This window comes from Mustela erminea, chromosome 6, assembly GCF_009829155.1.
Source record: "Mustela erminea isolate mMusErm1 chromosome 6, mMusErm1.Pri, whole genome shotgun sequence".
Classification (NCBI taxonomy): Eukaryota; Metazoa; Chordata; class Mammalia; order Carnivora; family Mustelidae; genus Mustela; species Mustela erminea.
Window position 1 is genome coordinate 5,158,252 of NC_045619.1, and position 17,453 is coordinate 5,175,704.

The window sequence follows — 17,453 nt, forward strand, 5'->3', positions numbered from 1 at the left end:
CAGGGCTGCTCGCTACCCCTCCCTGGAGCCCCTCCCGTTACCCGGCTGGCTGTGTGACCTTGGGCAGTCACTTAACCTCTCTGTTCCTGGGCCAGGTTCAGCTTTTGATGAGTGCAAAGTCTTGGTGATCATTTGGGAAGGGGGCTAAAACGGGCGTCAGGGCGTCCCTCATTTTCTGCGTGGGCGCCGGGTGGGGGATGGGAGCAGCCATGCATGCCCGGTGTTGCCTTGTTTCAGGCCCGGCCCCCGTCACTCAGGGAGCGTCAGGCAGGACGGAGGGCATTCATATTTCCCAGCATTAATTGACCTCATACTCCTGATAGTCGTGTAAGGTAGAGACGGCCATCTTCACTTTACAGTCTAGGCAGTGAGGCTCAGAGAGGGGCAGTGGTTTGCCCAAGGTCACACAGCTGATAAGTGGCAGAGCTGGGATTTAAAGCCAGGCTGGTCTGCCCAGGACTTGACGTACGAGATCATCATGTGGTGTCTCTTCTGAGGTTTGCAGGGGAAAGAGGCCGCTTCCCTGTTCTTGGAGCACACCCGAGGGTTTCCCTTGTTGCCACTGTATTGGAGAAGGAGGGAGACACTTGGATCCAGACTGGGCAGTGTGTCTGTAACTGGTCTAGACAGTGGCCAGCCTGGAGGTCATGTTGGCTCAGCAACAGTGCAGCTTGCTGGAAGAGCTGATTGTCAAGGTCTCCCAGCTGTTGCAGGGTCTTCAACTCCTGAGGGGTAGGCCTGATCTTCTGAGGAAGGCTGAGGACGGGGTCTCAGCGGCAGGTGGGATGCATGTTGGTGGGGGAGGGGAGCTTGAAGAGGTCTGAAGGTGCTGCCAGGCTGTCCTTGGGAAGGGGGAAAGGGAGGAGATGCACACAGGACGCTTGCTGTGGCGAGGGGTTTTCCTTCTGCAGCAGCCCCACAGCCCCATGGGGATAGGGGACTCAGCCTTTTCCCTTCAGAGCCATAGATCTCATACAGCTGAGACCCCCATCTGGGTGTGGGATTGTGCTTTGGACCCACGTTAACAGTGAGAGCAATCAAGACTAAAAATCATGTCAGTTTAGGACAGGGTTTGCCTCCAAATGAATTGTGAAAAACTTGGTTTGGGGAGAGCTTTAGGATTTTTGAATTGCAGATGAGGGGTTCTGCTTCCTGTACCTTCCTCCATTTTATGAAGTTAAGAAGCTGGTGGGGGAGGTGGCACGGGCCAGAAGCCTCACTTGGAAAGCCGTGTACTTGGGGCTCGTGGGGCTGCTTTAGAGGGACCCTCCATTGGGGACCCTGGCGTGGTTCTGCAGGGACCTTTCTGGGCACCTCGATGAGGAATGAGGTGTTAGTTTAAGGAGGTTTTTCTAGATGACCCAAGCTCAAATCTGGTTGGTAACTTGCATCTTTCAAAGACAGATGAAAGCACACTCTGAACTTTTTATTAAGAAGAATAAACAGGGCTCTTTCCCTTGGTGACAGAAAACCCAGTGGTGGCCTTGGGACCCTCGTGCCTTGCGTGAGATCCCTGCAAGAACCCTAGAGAGCCACCTCTTTAAAGCTTAAAAAAAAATTCCCAGCAGCCCTTATGGCCTTTCCAGGCTCTTACCAGTCCTCTGAAGGCTCCTGTTCTCCCCACGGCTGTTCCTCAAGTTGGTTACGTGAAATGAGCAAGGGGGTGGAACACTGGTCTCCAAAGTCTGTCATGAAGATTCTTCTCTCAGTCAGAGAAAAGGGCCCTGGAAGACGTTGCCAGTGGCCTCTGCTGGCAGGAAGGGCCAGTTCCAGTAAGCCCTTACCCTTGGGTAACTGCCATGAAATTGACAGCTTAAAATTGCACTGGTGTTCAGGTGGCCCCAGCCCTTGGGTCTTAGGGGCCATTCTTGAGCCCAGGCTGACTGTGGCTCAGGAGGGACCTGGAATGCTTTAGCAATAGGTGAGCAGCCACTTACGGAATCCCGCAGGCCAAGTTCTGCCCCGCTTTGGAGCTGTGGTTTCCGCAGGGGCAGGGGAGACCGCCTTACCACCTCGCTGGGCAGTGATGCGCGAGTACCCTCTGCCCGTGCCAGCTGCACAGCAACCACGGGAAGGGGTCCTGTCATTAGCGCTGGCCTTCCCTCCCTGCTGTGCCCACACGCTTTTCTGTGTGCTGGGACGGCAGAGTCCCGCCTGCTGCCTGCCCTCAGTGAGCTCACTGTCTGCTGGGGGCGTGGTGCCAGGATCCGGACAAGTAGCCAGGGCTAGCAGAGGCCCCAGAGGGAAACCGCAGGCCCCTCGCGTGTCCAGTGGAATGACCTTGCAAGTGGTCAGAGCTGGAAGGGCTTGTAGAGCCCCTTGTCCTCTCCCCACTACCCCGCTGATGGGGAACAGGGGTTCACGGGCCTGGAGCGTCTCTCGTGCTAATTAGATCCTGTTTTTTTCCCCCAATGCTCCACTATGCTCTAGAAGGATTGTGTTTGTTTCTGACATTTCAGCTCAGGGGACAGGTCAGGACTACACTGCCCACTCTAAGAGTGGTTACATGTGGTTTTCTTAAATTCAGTGAGTCAATATGAAATAGAAGTCGAAATTCAGTTCCTCGGTAGCGCTCGCCGTGTCTCAGGTGCTCAGGAGCCACACGTGGCCGTGGCTGTCATGTTGGACTACAGGGACGTCGGGGACTTCCATCGTGGCTGGAGTTCTCGGGGATGGCACCCGTTCAGACTGTGTTGCAGATCCTGGGAACCCACTGTGCCTTCTGGGGACGACTGTTGTCTTTATCTCCATCCTGGTGTATCATCATTTGTTCTTAAAGCCTCTTTGATCCAAGGCGGTCGTAGTGTTAAATCGGCTCGTCTGTGGGAAGCTCTGAGGACTGTCTGGCTGGGTGATGGGGATCACTGCTGGTGTTTTTGCCAGCAGGTTCCTGGTCCCCAAAGTCACGGACCATCAGCTTGGGATATGTCCTTGCCTGGGCCAGAGCACCCGCCTCCTGATGTTGTTTTCCTTTCGCGCCCTGAACGGCATCCACACTCTCCCATCACTGGTTAGGAGGGAAGAAGTGAATCACCGCTGAGGGGTGAGAGCCCCTGGGTCCTGGCCCTGTCCCCGTCCCCGGGTGACCTCGGTTTGCCCGTGAAACATGGACCTGATGGACTCCCTTGAGTCTTAATTGTGAAGACAGCCTGGGGTGGGGGAGGCTAGAGGGAGACCCTCAGGTCCCAGGCAAGGTGGCTGGCTTCCTTTTCTTTATATGTGCACGTCACCGTGCCTAGGAGAGGCCGGTTGGGGAGTGTTGCTAATGTGGTGACACTCTCCTCAAGGAAAGGGGGTGACATTAGGAAGCCAGGCTCCTGAGGCTGAAAGCTAATTGACAGGGTCAGGTCAGGGGCCCGGGAAGGAGGATCACTGGAGCACTGCCTGGAGGAGGTGGCCTGGGACCTTGATGTGAGGCAGGGTGGGGTTCCAGATTTCAGCCCCAATCCCAGTGTCTGCCTCTCTTGAGCCTCAGAACAACCCTGTGTTCTTGTGGTTGTTTCCATTTTGTAGATCGATACAGGTCCAGTGAGGGGAGTGGGGGAAGGGGTGGACCCAGCATCTGAGCGGGCAGGTTTTACTTGTAGATGGTGGCAATGAACAAGCCCCAGAGAGATGGGGGGATGGGCACCCGCATTTGCCGAGCACCGGTCGGGGCCAGGTGGGTCCCAGATGTTTACCTCTGGCATCTCGTTTCATTTTCCCACTGTCCGGGGAGGAGGCGGTTCACGGCCTCAGTGCGTGGACCAGGAAGCGGGCTAGGAGATGTTGAGGGGGGACTAGTGCTCTCGCGCACAGCGACAGCGGCGGGTGGCCGGCATCCCGGAAGGGAGGGCAGAGGTTTGACGCGTGTGGTGGGAGCTCTCCTTCCGGAGGCGCCGTGCCGTTCATCTTCCTTCCCCGCTTCCCTTTCTGTCCTTCCCCTGTTCTTCCCTTTGCTCTCGTCCCGACTGTCTGCGTGTAATCCGGGGTCTTGGGATTGGGGAATAGGGTGGCATGTCCAGGCTCCTGGATTGGCAAGGGGGACCCTGTTCCTTACTACCGCAGGGGCTCGGAGGAGAAAGCCTGAAGACACCGTCCCCAGGGCTCTGGAGAGCCAAGGAGCAGGGGCCCCTGGGAGGAGTGTCTTCTGACCCCAGCGGACTGGGAGATCCTGGCGACCCCCCAGCGGCAGGGGCTTGTCCTGATTCCTTATTCCTCCTCAACTTCTCCTGCCTCTCCTCTGCGCACACCCCTCTGCACACACCTTGTGATCCGTATCCACTGCTCTGCCCCCTCCCTGTCCCCACTGGGGAACCAAGGCTCCCAGGGCCTGGGGATTTCTGGGAAAAGCAGTAATTAGAGCCTGTTTTCCCCTCCAGCCCTCCACTGCTAAGAGTATTTTCGTGTTTCTGGCATTTTCGCTCAGGTGACAGGTTAGGACTGTGCCGCCCACTTCAGTAGCCTCTGGCCACATGTGGCTTTTTAAATTCAATGAGTCGAGATGAAAATGCAAGTAGGAATCCATTCCTCAGTAGCATCTGCTGTGTCTCAGGTGCTCAGGAGCCACACGTGGCCTGTGGCTGTCCTATCGGGCTGCACCTGGTAAGCTCTCGGACCCCAGCACCACCCCGCCCCCCCAGCCGTGGGCTTCCTCCTCCCTCACCTGGAACACGCAGGGCCTGCCCTCTTAGTTTACCTCTTCCCCAGCAGCTGAAGGGACCTCTTAGAAGCAAATCCAGCCTTGGTCGCTCCCTCGTTAGACCTCTGCACTGCCTCTTCTTTGCCGTCAGGCAGCACTGAACTCCGTAGCCTGCTCTGGGACCTGGGACCTGGGACCTGCGCTGTGCTTCCTCGGTACTTGCCGGGCCGCAGGAACCCGTGGAACCCGCCCGGTTCTTTCTTTCTTGCCTTTGCTCCTGGGGTACCCTCCCCGCTCCCTCCTCCTCCTCCTCCTCTCCCCTCTGATTACCTGACGAGTCCTTCTCAGCTTCAAGATGCTGCTCGTCCCGTAAGCATGGGACCAGCCATCCAGCCTCCCCGGGTCCCCGTCCGGGTACTGTTCAGCCGTGTCACCCGGTCGTCTTCTGGCTCACGTAGTTTCTGTGGACGAGTTGGCTGTCATTCTTTGTTCCTTTGTGGAGTGGGTCTTTTCTCCTCAGAGCACCTTCAGGATTTTCTCTTTGTCTTTGATTTTCTGCACATTGAACGTGATGTGTCCAGGTGTCTGTTTTTTTGATTATCCTGCTTGGGGTTGTCTGAGCCTCTTGGATCTGTGGTTTGTTGCCTTTCATTATTTTTGTTAACATTTTAAAATTTAAATCCAATTAATTAACATAGAGTGTATTACTGGTTTCAGAGGTACAGACCTGTGATTTATCAGTTTTATGTCACCCCCAGTGCTCATCACATCACGTGTTCTCCTTAATGCCCGTCCCGCAGCCACCCTGTCCCTCCACCCCACTCCCCTCCCGCAACCCTGTTTGTTTCCTCCGATGAAGAGTCTCATGGTTTGTGTCCCTCTCTGGTTTCATCTTGTTTTATCTTTTCCTCTCTTCCCCTTGGGTCCTCTGTTTTGTTTCTTAAATTCCACGTATCAGTGGGATCATATGATAATTGCCTTTCATTATCTTGGAAAAAGTCTCATTTATTAGCTCCTCAAATATCTACAGTCCTGTTCTCTCTCCTTCTGAAATTCTGGTTACGTATATGTGAGATCAGTATTGTCCTACAGCTCTTGGATATTCTGGGTTTTTGTTGTTTTTTTTTTTTTTCACTCTTTCTCTATGTGATTCTGCTTGGGAAATTTCTGTTGACTCTTCAGTTATTCGGGCCAACTGATTTTTTCCTCTACTGTGTCAGAGCTACAAAGTCAGGTCTGTGAGACATTCAGAAGCATTCCACATTCCTGTTTCTGTGATTTAATTTTCTCTCTACCATTTCCACTTCTAGTTTCCATGTTGCTGCCAAAATATCCTGTCTGTTCAAGCATGTTGTCCACGTTTTCCATGAAATCCTTTAACATATTAAACAGACTTATTTTAAATTCTTTCGAGTCTGATTCTGTTGATTGATTTGTCTCTTGACCTGTGACAATTCCTTTTTCTGGCCCTTTTTTAATGAGTAGTCCTTTTCGATCGAAAGCTGGACGTAGTGTACTGACTTTGGAGATGAAGGTCAGTTGTATTTATGCTTGGAAATGGGCCTGCCTTTTTTTGCCAAGCCATTAGCTTGGAGGGGGAGTCAGTCTGGTATGAGTTGGGCTATATTTGGGTTCTGGGGTTGCTCTGGTCGCTTGAATGACCACTCGTTTTAATTCCAGTCGCATCACCTTGTGCTTAGCATGGGGCTGTGCTTCTGGAGGGTCTTTCCTCGTTGTTCCTGACCCGCACATGCTTGTCCCCACACCCTTGTCCCTCCCCCAGGGGTGATCTGTTGTTACTTGTGACTCTGATTTGCTGACTTAGAGAGGAAGGGTTTCGAGGGGGAGGGCCCACCCCTCTGGGATTTCTGCCTCTTGGCTGCCCTGCAGCTTGGCTCTCTGATGCGTGAGGATCTTGTGGCTCCAGCCTTAGCTCGTTAGCACAGGAGCCGCACTCCTCCAGCTCCCTGCGTCCCAGGGAAGCGTCACTGCTTCCTCATCTCTTGACGGTCAGATGAGGCAGGGGGCAAGCCTGCAGATTCTGGAATGTTGGACAGGGAGCCGCATGGCACGATGCTCTGCTCTGTTGTTGGTAGGGAGCGAGGACCCAGCACAGGCTCCCGGGGTGCATTAAGGCAAGCAGAGGGGTGGTTGGGAGGTGGAAACGTCCCCAAGGTGCGCTCTGCTTGGGTCTTGGAGAGCCTGGAGCAAGGCTCAGCATGGGGAAGTGAGGTGGGAGGGGGTCTCAGGAGGTGAGGGAGGCGGTGGTCGCAGGAGTGGTGCCCTTGTGGGTCCTGGGGCTCTCTGCCTGCTGGGGCTGCTAGATGATGTGGAAGTGCCCCAGGGGCTCCCTTGGGGGGCGGGAGGGCGGTGCTCAGTGGCCAGCTCCTCTCCCTCAGTGGGAGAGGGTGTTGAGTGTGCTGGCTCCTGGCCCTTTGTGGTCTCCTCCTCCAGGGGCTGAGTGAGAGGCAGGCACGGCACTTGCAGGTGACGTCCAGGGTGGCTGGGCACCAATGGGGTCCGCTGGAGGAGGGGTGGGTTACAGATACCCGGGCCCGAGTCTCGGTTTGGGGCGAAGCCCTCACCCTTTCTGTGTCCTGCTCTTTGAAGTGGGGGTGATGGGCTCCGTGTCGCTGGGCGGTGGGGGGGATGGCACGTGGTATTGGGCCTGCAGTGCCCTGCAGGGACCTCGTACCTCGTTAGCCCTTGTTTCACTTGTCCCCTCTTTCACGCCCACTCCACCTGGAACATTCTGGGCTTGTTGCTGTGTAAGAGTCCGCTGGACTCGGTGCCTTAAACCAGACTGATACTGTAGCCTCGTGTCTGCTGTCCCTGACCTTGGCTAACCCCCCCACCCCGGGGGGGTGTCTGTGGGTCAAGTGGAGGCTTCGGACAGGGCTGTGCAGCCTTCCTCCAGGTGACGCTGCTCCCAGTGCCGGGACCTGCAGGCCAGCCGGGGAACGGCCCGCTCCGGGGCCGGTGGAAGCACAAAGGAGCAAGCAGAGTTCTGGGGCTTTGCGTCCTGCATTGGCCCCGGCAAGTGGCCTGTTTGTGCCCAGTGCCACAGAGCGAGGTGCTGCCTGCTTACAGCACAGAATGTGGACGGGACACGGTGGAGGCGGGGCCCCTGCTGCACTGCCCAGATGTTTTTCTAGCTTGAAGCCCAGGAGAGTGTCATGCTTGGAACCTGAGGGGTGGAGGTGTGCCGGCCATGTCCGGCCCCGCAGACTTGGCGGGAAGAGTGAGGCTGGGCATCTGGGCCCCCGATTCGAGGGGCCTCCTCGGCCAGGGACTGTGGCCGCCTGGCTGTCTGAGGGCCGGGCGTGCTGCGGCTACTTGACGTCATCTCCATGGGAGGCGGTAGTGCTGCTCAGCTGCCAAGTCTGTCTCCCCTTGGTGTCCAGCAGGGGCCCAGATGCTGGCATGGGGGCTCTGTGGGCCTAGAGGCCAAGTTCCCACAGTGGTTGGGGGGGCCCCAGCCTCTTCCTCCCCAACTGTGGGGGCTCAGGGCTAGAGCTGAAGCCTGCAAGTGAGAACACATGGCTCCAGGCCTTGGTGTGCTGCCCACTTGCTGTGTGAGCTTTGGGGTCTGTGTGTGTGTGTGGTTTGTGTGCATATGTATGTTGTGTGTCTTTGTGTTATTTGCATGTGTGTGGTATGTGTGAATGTGGTGTGTGTGTCATGTATGTGGTAGTGTGCATGAATGTGTAGTGTGTGGTGTTTATCATGTGTTGGGGTGTGTGTGTTATTTGTGTAAATGTGTGGTGTGTATGAATGTGTCTAGTTTGTGGTGTGTGTGTCATGTATGTATATGGTGTGTGTGTGGTACGTATGAATGTACATGGTGTGTGTGTCATGTGTATCTGTCATGTGTATGAGTGTGTATGGGGTTTATGTGTGTGGGGTGTGTGTTTTTACGGGTGTATGGTGTGTATGAGTCTGTAGTGTGTATGTGTCGTGTGGTGTGTATGAGTGTGTGTATTAATGTGCCCTATGTATGTGTGTGGCTGTGTCATGTATGCATGTGGTGTGTATGTGTGTGCGAGTGTGGTGTATTGTATGGATGTGGAGTGTGTGTGAATGTGATATGTGTATGAATGTGTGTGTCGTGTGTAGGTGTGGTATGTATGAGTGTGGTGTGTGTGTGATGTGTGTGATGTGTGTGTGTGGCACATGGGAGGAACCGCTTGGTTTTGGATCAGAGTTTAGGGTTCTGGGTTCATGGCTGCTGGTGTCTGTGGCCTGGGGTGGTTCATCTCTGAGCTGGTTCTTGGTGTGTGAAGTCCAGTGATGGTGGCCACCTAGGGGCTGGTGACAGTTGAGTGAGGACATGGCTGAGCCGAGTGACCGTGCCCAGGACACTGAGCACCGCCGCTGTCTCTGGCGTGACCGCGGGCACGTATGTGAGCTGCGCCCATCTGCAGCCAAGGCACGGCGCTCCGTCCGGGGCGCCGCAGATGCCCGCGTGTCCGGGGACTCCCGGGATAGCCAAGAGGGCCCAGGGGGCGTCTCTCCGGGTAAGGGACGGGCTTCCCCCGCGGTAGGTGCGTCTGCTCTCCTCCCTCTTCCAAGGGGGCTCCCGGAGGCCGTAGGGCCTGTGCGGAGAGAGCAGCTCCCACGGGAGCAGGGGGCGCCCGGATGGCCTGGGCGTGCTCTGCGGCCGCAGCTTCGCACGCTTGGCTGTTGCTGTTTCTGGACGGGCCCGGCTGTAACGCGTCGCTGTCCGGTGACATCAGAATGCCTGTGCGTGCATTCGGGGGAAGGGCACACTTCGCACACATGGGTTCATCTCTGCTTCCTCTTGGGACCTCACTGCGGACCGTCAGGGAGTAGGAAGGTCTGCAGCCCTCAGAGAGGGAGGGACAGTGACTTGGGATTTCGAACACGTGCAGATCCCACGGTCAGATGCGGTGGCCGAGCGTGAACCAGCCTAGCAGGCGGAGAGCCGGGACGCGGCAGCCAGAGGGCCGCAGGCGCACCAGCAGTTCCCGCTGGGGGCCCCAGCAGTGGGGGGCACTTGACACCTCCGAGGGTGGTAGCGGTGACTGGGGACAGACGACAGGAGGCTGTTGCAGGCACGTTTCTTTCTTTTCTTTTTTAAGATTTTATTTATTTATTTGACAGAGAGAGAGATCACAAGTAGGCAGAGAGGGAGGTGGGGAGGGGGAAGCAGGCTCCCTGATGAGCAGAGAGCCTGATGCGGGTCTCGATCCCAGGACCCTGATGAGATCATGACCTGAGCCGAAGGCAGAGGCCTAACCCACTGAGCTATTTAGGCGCCGCTGCCGGCACATTTCTTTGGGAAATTTGATCCGGGGAGGCTGTGGACTTGGGGATGTTGAGCACAGTTCTCGGCTGGGATACGGTGCCAAGTTGGAAGTTGGGGGTCACCTGAAAGCTAGGTTCCCAGCCCCCTCCCCACTTGGCTCCCGGGACGCAGGTGGACCCCCAGCACAGGGAGCAGACGAGCTGTAAGGATTCCCTCGGGCTCTGCCGGGAGACGCCCGGGCGAGGCTGCCCCAGACGCAGTCAGGCCGCGCTCAGCAGGCCTTGCCCCCCACAGATGGCTTTGTTCTCCAGGGGCTCGTGCTCCCCTGCCGGTGGACTCAAGGTCAGCGGGTCTTCGTCTCCAAAATGAGGGACAGAGACCTGCAAAAACAAAAGGCAGGAGAAGGGAGCTTGGCCGAGTCCAGGGCCGAGCATGGAACAGGAGAAAACCCAAGAGGGGGGACACCCCCCCCCCACCCCGCGCTCCAGGCTCTGGAGACACGGCGCCCCCTGCAGAGACGACCGGCCAGAAAGGAGCAAGGACAGGTCCGGACAGAACTCGGATGAAGAGGACAGTCGTCGAACGTTCTGAAGACTCCGTTGCCAGCTTCGGATGGGCAAGTGGAGGAAAGATCTTGGGAAGTAGAAGAAAAGGTTTTATGAAACGGCGGACAGGAGCCAAGGGATAAGAAAACGGGAGGATCCTGGAGTTCCAGGAGCAGAACAGTCCGGGGGGGAGACAGTGACGGAAACAGGGATGTCGAGAGCGCGAGGGCGTGAGCTGGAGCCCCCCGAGGAGCCGGCAGGACGGAGCTGGCCGGAGCACGCTGCCGTGTGGTCTCGGCGTCTCCAGAGGTGAGATGGGCCATGCTTGGAGGACGGGGCAGCGGGCGCTCCACGGTCCCAGCACGAGCAGCTAGGGGGTCGGGACTGTGGAGCGCGGGTCTGGGGGAGATGCTCCCCGGCCCGGGATTCTGAACGCAGCCAAGCTGCCGGCCACGAGGGAGGTAGACGCGGATGCTGGCTGCTCGGCCCCACGCTCAGGAGGCCTCGAGAGGCAGGGCTCTGCCAGCACGTGGGAGGACCCCAGTGCGGGGCACACGGAGAGGGGACGCCGTGCTTGCAGGCCGAGGGGATCCCGGGCAGACCGTGGTGGAGAGCTGAGGGGGCTGGGGGGGGGTTCAGCGGAACTGAGAGCATCCCAGAGGGCAGGCTGCTGAGTCGTGGAGAGAATTGCTGGTGGCTACAAGGAAAGCGAGGCAAGTAAACAGAGGCGGTGATTTACTCCAGGAGAGTGAGAGTCTTGTACAAGAAAGTAAGCATAATCCCTCCACGAGTACTTGGAGCAAAGCACTCGGTTAAACTCCCAAATAAGCCCCGAACTCCTGCTCTGGCTACTCTGGGAGGAGGGAAGCGTGTGGGAGCGGACTTGGCCCATCCTCGTCTGCCTCTGCTGAGATTCTGTAGACTGGACCTGGACCGTGAACGAACTGTCTAAGCACGTTAGAAGTTTAAGGATGAGAAGCTGAACCGAGAGCTTGCTCTGAGTGGGACTGAGTGGGGCGGAGAGCCGGATTTCCTGCGACTCGCCCTCTAGTACTCTCTGAGTTTTTAAACAAGGTACACGCGTGGCTTTAGTCAGAGAAGGCCGCAGGGTCCCAGCCCCAGGATCTTGGCAGTTTGGGGCCCAGCACTGACGGTTCCGGCCACCAGAGTTCTGGTGGGAGTTTTGATGGGCTCCACCCGTGTTGTGACAGGCGGACCCTGGATTTCGGGGGAGTTCCGCCTAGAACGTCAGTGGCTTCTGAGGGGTCCGGACCCAGAGGCCCAGCGTCAGGAGGCGCTGCCGCCACCTGTGGGAGCCAGGATTTGGCTGGAGTCAGCAGAAGCCCTTCTGGAAAGGATCGTCAGGTTGACTTGAAAGTGGAGCCGTCGGGGAGCGCGTGGATTGTGTTTCTGCCCAGGAAGGCGGCGCTGCCCCGCCAACCCTCCCGGTCTCCGGCGGGAAAGCCTGGCTCTCCTCCGCCTCACTTTGGGTTTGCCTGCGGGCAGGTGGGCTCCTGGTGCAGGTTTCCTCCCGCGCCCGCCTCCCCCACTGGCCTCAGACGGCAGTGGGATGGTTGGGGGTGCTGAGGCCTCTCTTCTCCCCCACCTGCTCTAGTACGCCCTGGCCCAGTGGCCGCAGGAGTATGGGTGCTTCTGGCCTGGATGTGCCCGTGCAGCACCGCCCCACCCCTGCTTCCCTGCTGGCTCTCCATGGGGCTGGCTCCCCTGCCCTCATATCTGCTGGGGCGTGCTCGGATGCCCCGGGGCTGGGGTGGGCGCAGGTGGGGACCTGCAGACTTGGGTCCCCACTCCGGAGGAGCACTCCCCTTCCCAGCTAGCTGACCTCAGGCTAGTAGCCCAAACCGGAGACGCCGCAGCCTTATGGGCACAGGCGGTGCTCCCAGGTTGTCCTGACCGGTGCAGGAGCTTCCCCCTCCCCGGCCCGGTGTCACCTGATGTCTGGGATGTGACTTGGACAGGAGGGGCCTGATGGCTTGTGTCCCTTGTTGGGATGAGGGTGGCCCGGATGGGCAGGAGGCTGTGCTGTGTGAGAGCTCGTGTGCATGCCGTCCTGGTAAGTGGAGCCTGTCGTGGCCTTGGGAGCTCAGAGAGGCGCTCATTTGGCTTGGAGCTGCTCACTTCATGGCTGTGCCCCCAATAGCCCTGTGAAGAAGGGGGGAGCATTGCCACGTTTTTGAGGGGGGGCGACTCCCGGGGTGGCTCTTGGCGCAGGCCGGTTGAATGAATAAAGGGGTGGATGAAGGGATAGCCCTTGAATGGCCACCACCAGATCCTGAGGGAGGACTTTGACCCAAGTCCCGTGTGGGAGACACATAGCCCTACTGAGTGGGGGCGTCTGCAGCCGGGCAGGGAAGGGCTGCGGCCGGGGAGAGCCACCCCGGGGGTGAAGGACGTGTGGATGGCAGTTGTGGACGCAAGCCCACGATGAGTCCCGTTTCCCAGGTGGGTGGGGGAGACCCTAGGGTCTTGTTCATGTGTCGGCCCCGTGTACTTACTGAGCAGCTACTGGGCGCCAGGAACCGTGTGAGGAACGTAATGTGAGTGTGGTCAGTAGAGTAACAGTCCCAAGCCGTCCATGTCCCGAAGCACAGACCTGTGAGTAGTTCACCTTCTGTGGTGAGGAGGATGGAGGTTACCAGACTGCTCCCGGGCGGGAGGTTGTCCTGGGCTCTAAGTGAGCTCGCTGGGTGAGCCCACACGGGTTACCGACCGAGGAGGAAGGAGGCGGGGTGACACGATGTGGTGACAGCCGGAAACGGCGAGAGAAGTACTTTTCCCCTGGAGTCTCCAATGGGGAGTGGTGGTGCCCGCACCCTGGGTGGAGCCCGCTGTGGTCTGTGATGGCCTCTGATGTCCGGAGCTGTGGGACAGTAACTGCCGTTTGAAGCCACAGCAGCCCTAAGAGCTAAGAGGTAACTAAGACGTGTTCTCTGTCCTCACGAGCCCCCCAGTCGTGCCAGTGCACCACGTGCGGTCGGAGCAGAGGCACGGGGTGCTGTGGGGTGGGAGAGAGCTGCAGATAAGACACGGGGTGTCTGAGAAGGCCTCTGGCAGCAGCGGCTCAAAGACCACGTTGGTCAGGCAGGAGGGCGGCCTGGTGAAGCCTTGGGCCATGGGGGTGCTAAGTTCTGGGGGGAAGGGAAGACCCGGCCACAGCCCAGAGAGCCGGAGGGGTGGAGAGAGGAGAGGGGCCAGGAGCCGCCAGGACATGGCGGGTGGGGACACAGGTGGAGGGGTCCCTGCAGCCGCCGAGGGGCCGACTGGGCTCACGCTGATATCCAGGCCCCGCCAGGGCGGCGGCGGTGGACGTGGAGAACAGTGGCCCGAAGGGAGAGGCTGGGGCGCGGCTGGCGCCTGGTGCAGACCCTTCTGGATGGCGAGCCCGTGTCTGGGCTCTGGTTACGGTGACCCGTCAGTGCTGTTGTCATCATTCTCTTCAGCTGGTTTCCTCCCGTGATCATTCTGTCCCATCTTGCCAGCTCCGAGGCCAGGGACTGCCCGCTGTCCTCGTCCCGTGTGTCCCGTTGGCCGCCCCGGTGCTGTGACTTATGCTGAAGGCCAGGCCGAGTTGCTTGAGCAGGAAGAGGACATGGAGGGGCTGGAGGGGGCCGTGAGGAACAGGCCAGCAGTGGGGCAGGTGGGGGGCTTCCGTGGGCTCTGAGGAGGCTGGTCTTCCGGCGTGGATACTTAGTAGAGGTAAGGTGGGGGCTTGTGGAACTGATGGGTCACTGGCAACATCAGGTGAAGTTAACGTGCAGAGCGTCTGTCTGGGTCGCTGCCTGTGAAGGCTGCAGGGTCGGGGGCAGGGCCACTAAAGATGGGTCCTGAGGCTGTCCCTGGGAGAGGCCTGCTTTAGGAACTCTGCCCACAGTCTGATTTTGGAGGGCAGGTGTCCCGGGCCGTTGGGTGAACAGACGTCGCCAGGAGGAGTAGGGTGGGAGCCGCATGCTGGCCGTGTGCCCCGGGACACAGTTTGGCCTCAGGCTCCTCATCTGTAAATGGGGGTGATGGTTGCCACCTTTCAGGCTGGTGGGAGGATCCCATGGCTAATCAGTAAAGTCATTTCTGTTTGACTTAAAAAAGCGACCACACTGTTTTCTTTAGTGCCTTTGCTCCAAAGCTGCCTCCTCCAGGAAGTCTTCCTCAATCAACTTATTGTTTTCTGATTACTCAGCAGCCAAGGTTTGCTTGTGGTTCAGAAAACAGGGGCTGGGCACGGCCATGTGCTGGCTGTCCACGTAGAGCAAAAAACCAGGCCCGTGTCTTTCCAGCAGGAGGGTGGGAGCCGCGAAAGGAATGTGCGGTGTGGGGCGGCGGGGAGCGTGCGAGTGTCAGATGTGGCCGGCAGGGAGCCCTCACACCTGTAGGGCCTGCTGGAGGGAGGAAGGGGCCCAGGCAGGCGCCGGCAGGTCATACGGGGGGTGAGCTGGGTGCACTCCGACCGGCAGGGAGGCCAGTAGGAGCTCGGTGGTCGGAGAGCGGGGCGTCAGGGGTGCCGGGTAGGGACACAGAGAGCTGCGGACAGGCCTGCAGGCCGTAGGGAAGGTGTCTTCTCTGAGGAGACGTGAGGTCCCTGTGGAGTCTTCGTGGACGAGGGATGCCATCTAACGTCCGCGTTGGAACGGCCGATCTGCTGCTTCGAGGCGACCACACAGGTGGGTGGGCCGGGCCAAAGCGGAGCGCTGTGGGGGATCTTGTGGCGCTGCTGGGATGGAAGGTACAGCTCTTCGCTCCCCCTGATGGCAGATCTGGGGGTTGCTGAGTGTGGGTCTGAGCAGGGCACGGGCAGGATGGCCGTTTGTGGTGGGGCAGGTCCGGTCCCTGTGAAGCGGTGGGCAGCGCGCGTTCCTGGGTGCGCAGACGGTCGGGGGAGTGTGGAGCTGGCTTTGGTGGGGGGACGGTGTGAGGCCCTCTAGGGAGCACAAGCAGCCAGGAGGGCAGGGGTCTGAGGCGGTGTTGGGGGCAGCCAGCACTTGCAGGGTGGGAGATGAGAGCAAGCGACGGACGCGTCCCCCGAGTACAAGGACCGCAGTCTGGAGGAGGAGGCCCCGGCCTGCGGGGTCTGTTTCTGCTGAGAGGTTCGGGGGTGGTGGTGGGATTGCCCTGGGCTCGCCGGTCGTGACATGGAGCTGATAGCCTGAGCGGCGCGGGGTCCGCACATGGGGACCAGACGAGGTGCCGGAGGTTGCGCTCTTTGGTGTCCTGCGTGTCCCTGCGGTGTCCTGCTCTTTGCGGTTCTGCACTTAGTGGCTGGCCTGGTACGGGTTGGGCTGTGGGTCTTCAGGCCCAAGTCTGGGGCAGCAGGTGCTGCCTGGAGAGTGGGGCTGGCCAGCGGGCTTCCTCTGAGTGCTGCCGCCCCCCCGGGGGGCTTCTCTCTCTCCAGGCACGAGCCTGCTGCAGGAGGTGGTCTACTTGGTGAGCCAGGGGGCCGACCCCGATGAGATCGGCCTGATGAACATTGACGAGCAGCTCCCAGTCCTGGAGTACCCGCAGCCGGGCCTGGACATCATCAAGGTACTTCTCTGGGCCAGTGGCACCCAGCCCCTAGGATTCCCTGGGGACCTGGAGTGACAGTTGCTCCTGGGGTTCGGGAGGCCCCTGGTAGAAGGAGAGCAGAGAGCTGCCGGTCCCCTAGACAGCCAGGTGAGAGACCGACCAGCTGGAGCCCATGCCAGTGACCCGAGATGAAAACAGTGGGTGACATGGGTGACTTTGCAGTAGAAAGGGAACCCCCTGCTGTGGCTCACCCCCTCTGTCAGTGGGTGGAGGAGGATGCGATGCTACGGTGGTCGGTGTCAGGAACGAAACAGTCATTCTCCTGGAGTGCTGTCCCTCGTGCTGGGTACTCACCTCTTAGCTCAGGCCTCCTTTCCTGCGCGGACCTCCTGTCCGTCCCCCCCTGGATGAGCGCTCTGAAGGACAGCTCCGAGAGGGCCCCACCCCCCATGTCGTTGCTCTCAAAGTCCAGGGGCCCGTGTACCCCAGTCCCTGCCTGCACTCCGGCCTCCGGTGGCTGCGGAGCGGCACCCGGCTGTTTGCTCGCTGGTGTGGAGCCGCGTGGGTCCAGCCCTTGCCAACTCAGTCTTGGAGCCCATTGGGAGAGCTGTGCTGGGCGCCCACCACGGGGCACTGCTCTTGGCCCTGGGGTGCAGCCGCGGACAAAACCGACAACACTGCGTTCCAGGGAGGGAGACCGGCAGGGGAGGAGCAAGGAGCCGTGGTTAAATGGTGATCAGCACTGTGTGGGGACAGCACCCAGGGCGGTCGTCCTCTCTGGGGACCCGCTGAGTAAGGTTGTGAAACAGGAGCCACACGGGCGAGCTGGGACATGGACAGTGTGGACCTGCACGTTCCAGGAGCAGCAGGAAGGCCTGAGGCCAGTGGGACTGAGTCAGCAGGTGCCCCCACGCGCCTCGGCCTCCCGTCTACTCGGCTGCCCTTCACGGCCTGGGCAGGCCCTCGGTCGGAGCAGACCCCCGGGACCGTGGTCGGTCGGCTCACGCTGTGGGTGCCCAAGGACAGGGACACGTCCTGTCCAGTCTGGAGGGTGGCCAGATCTCGGGTGAGAAATTTCCCGGTGGAGTGCAGGTCCTGACCGTTAGAAAGGCCGGTGAATGAGCGGCTGTGTGTCGTCTGAACGCCTCTCCCTCTGACCATCCGCAGGAGCTGACGTCTCCCCGTCTCATCAAAAGCCACCTCCCCTACCGCTTCCTGCCCTCCGATCTCCACAACGGCGAGTCCAAGGTAACCTGCGCCCCCACCCCGGGCAGAGCTCCCAGCAGGCAGAGCTGGTCCGCCGCACTCGGGGCTGCCGCCAGGGTTCCTAGAGGCCCGCCGTGCCGAGCACCGCAGAGGCCATCTTGAGCTTGTACCCCCAGCCTTTTGTCCGTGTTTCTGATAAGGGTTTTTCCTTACAGTCGAACTTGGGCTTGACCAGCCTGGGTCCAGCCTCTGCTCCTGTGTCGGGCCCAGGACCCGCTGCTGCTCACGGTCTCTG

The 17,453-nt window shown here is 59.4% G+C and overlaps 1 protein-coding gene across 3 annotated transcripts in view; it reads left to right on the forward strand.

Annotated features, from left to right (window-relative positions):
* SULT4A1 (sulfotransferase family 4A member 1) overlaps positions 1-17,453 on the forward strand; it is a 32,404-nt gene that overhangs the window by 500 nt on the left and 14,451 nt on the right. For all 3 annotated transcript variants that reach the window (XM_032346004.1, XM_032346006.1, XM_032346005.1), the window contains exons 2-3: positions 15,840-15,970; positions 17,120-17,200. In XM_032346004.1, the coding sequence (XP_032201895.1) occupies positions 15,840-15,970; positions 17,120-17,200 (212 nt within the window). The remainder of the gene's footprint in view (positions 1-15,839; positions 15,971-17,119; positions 17,201-17,453) is intronic.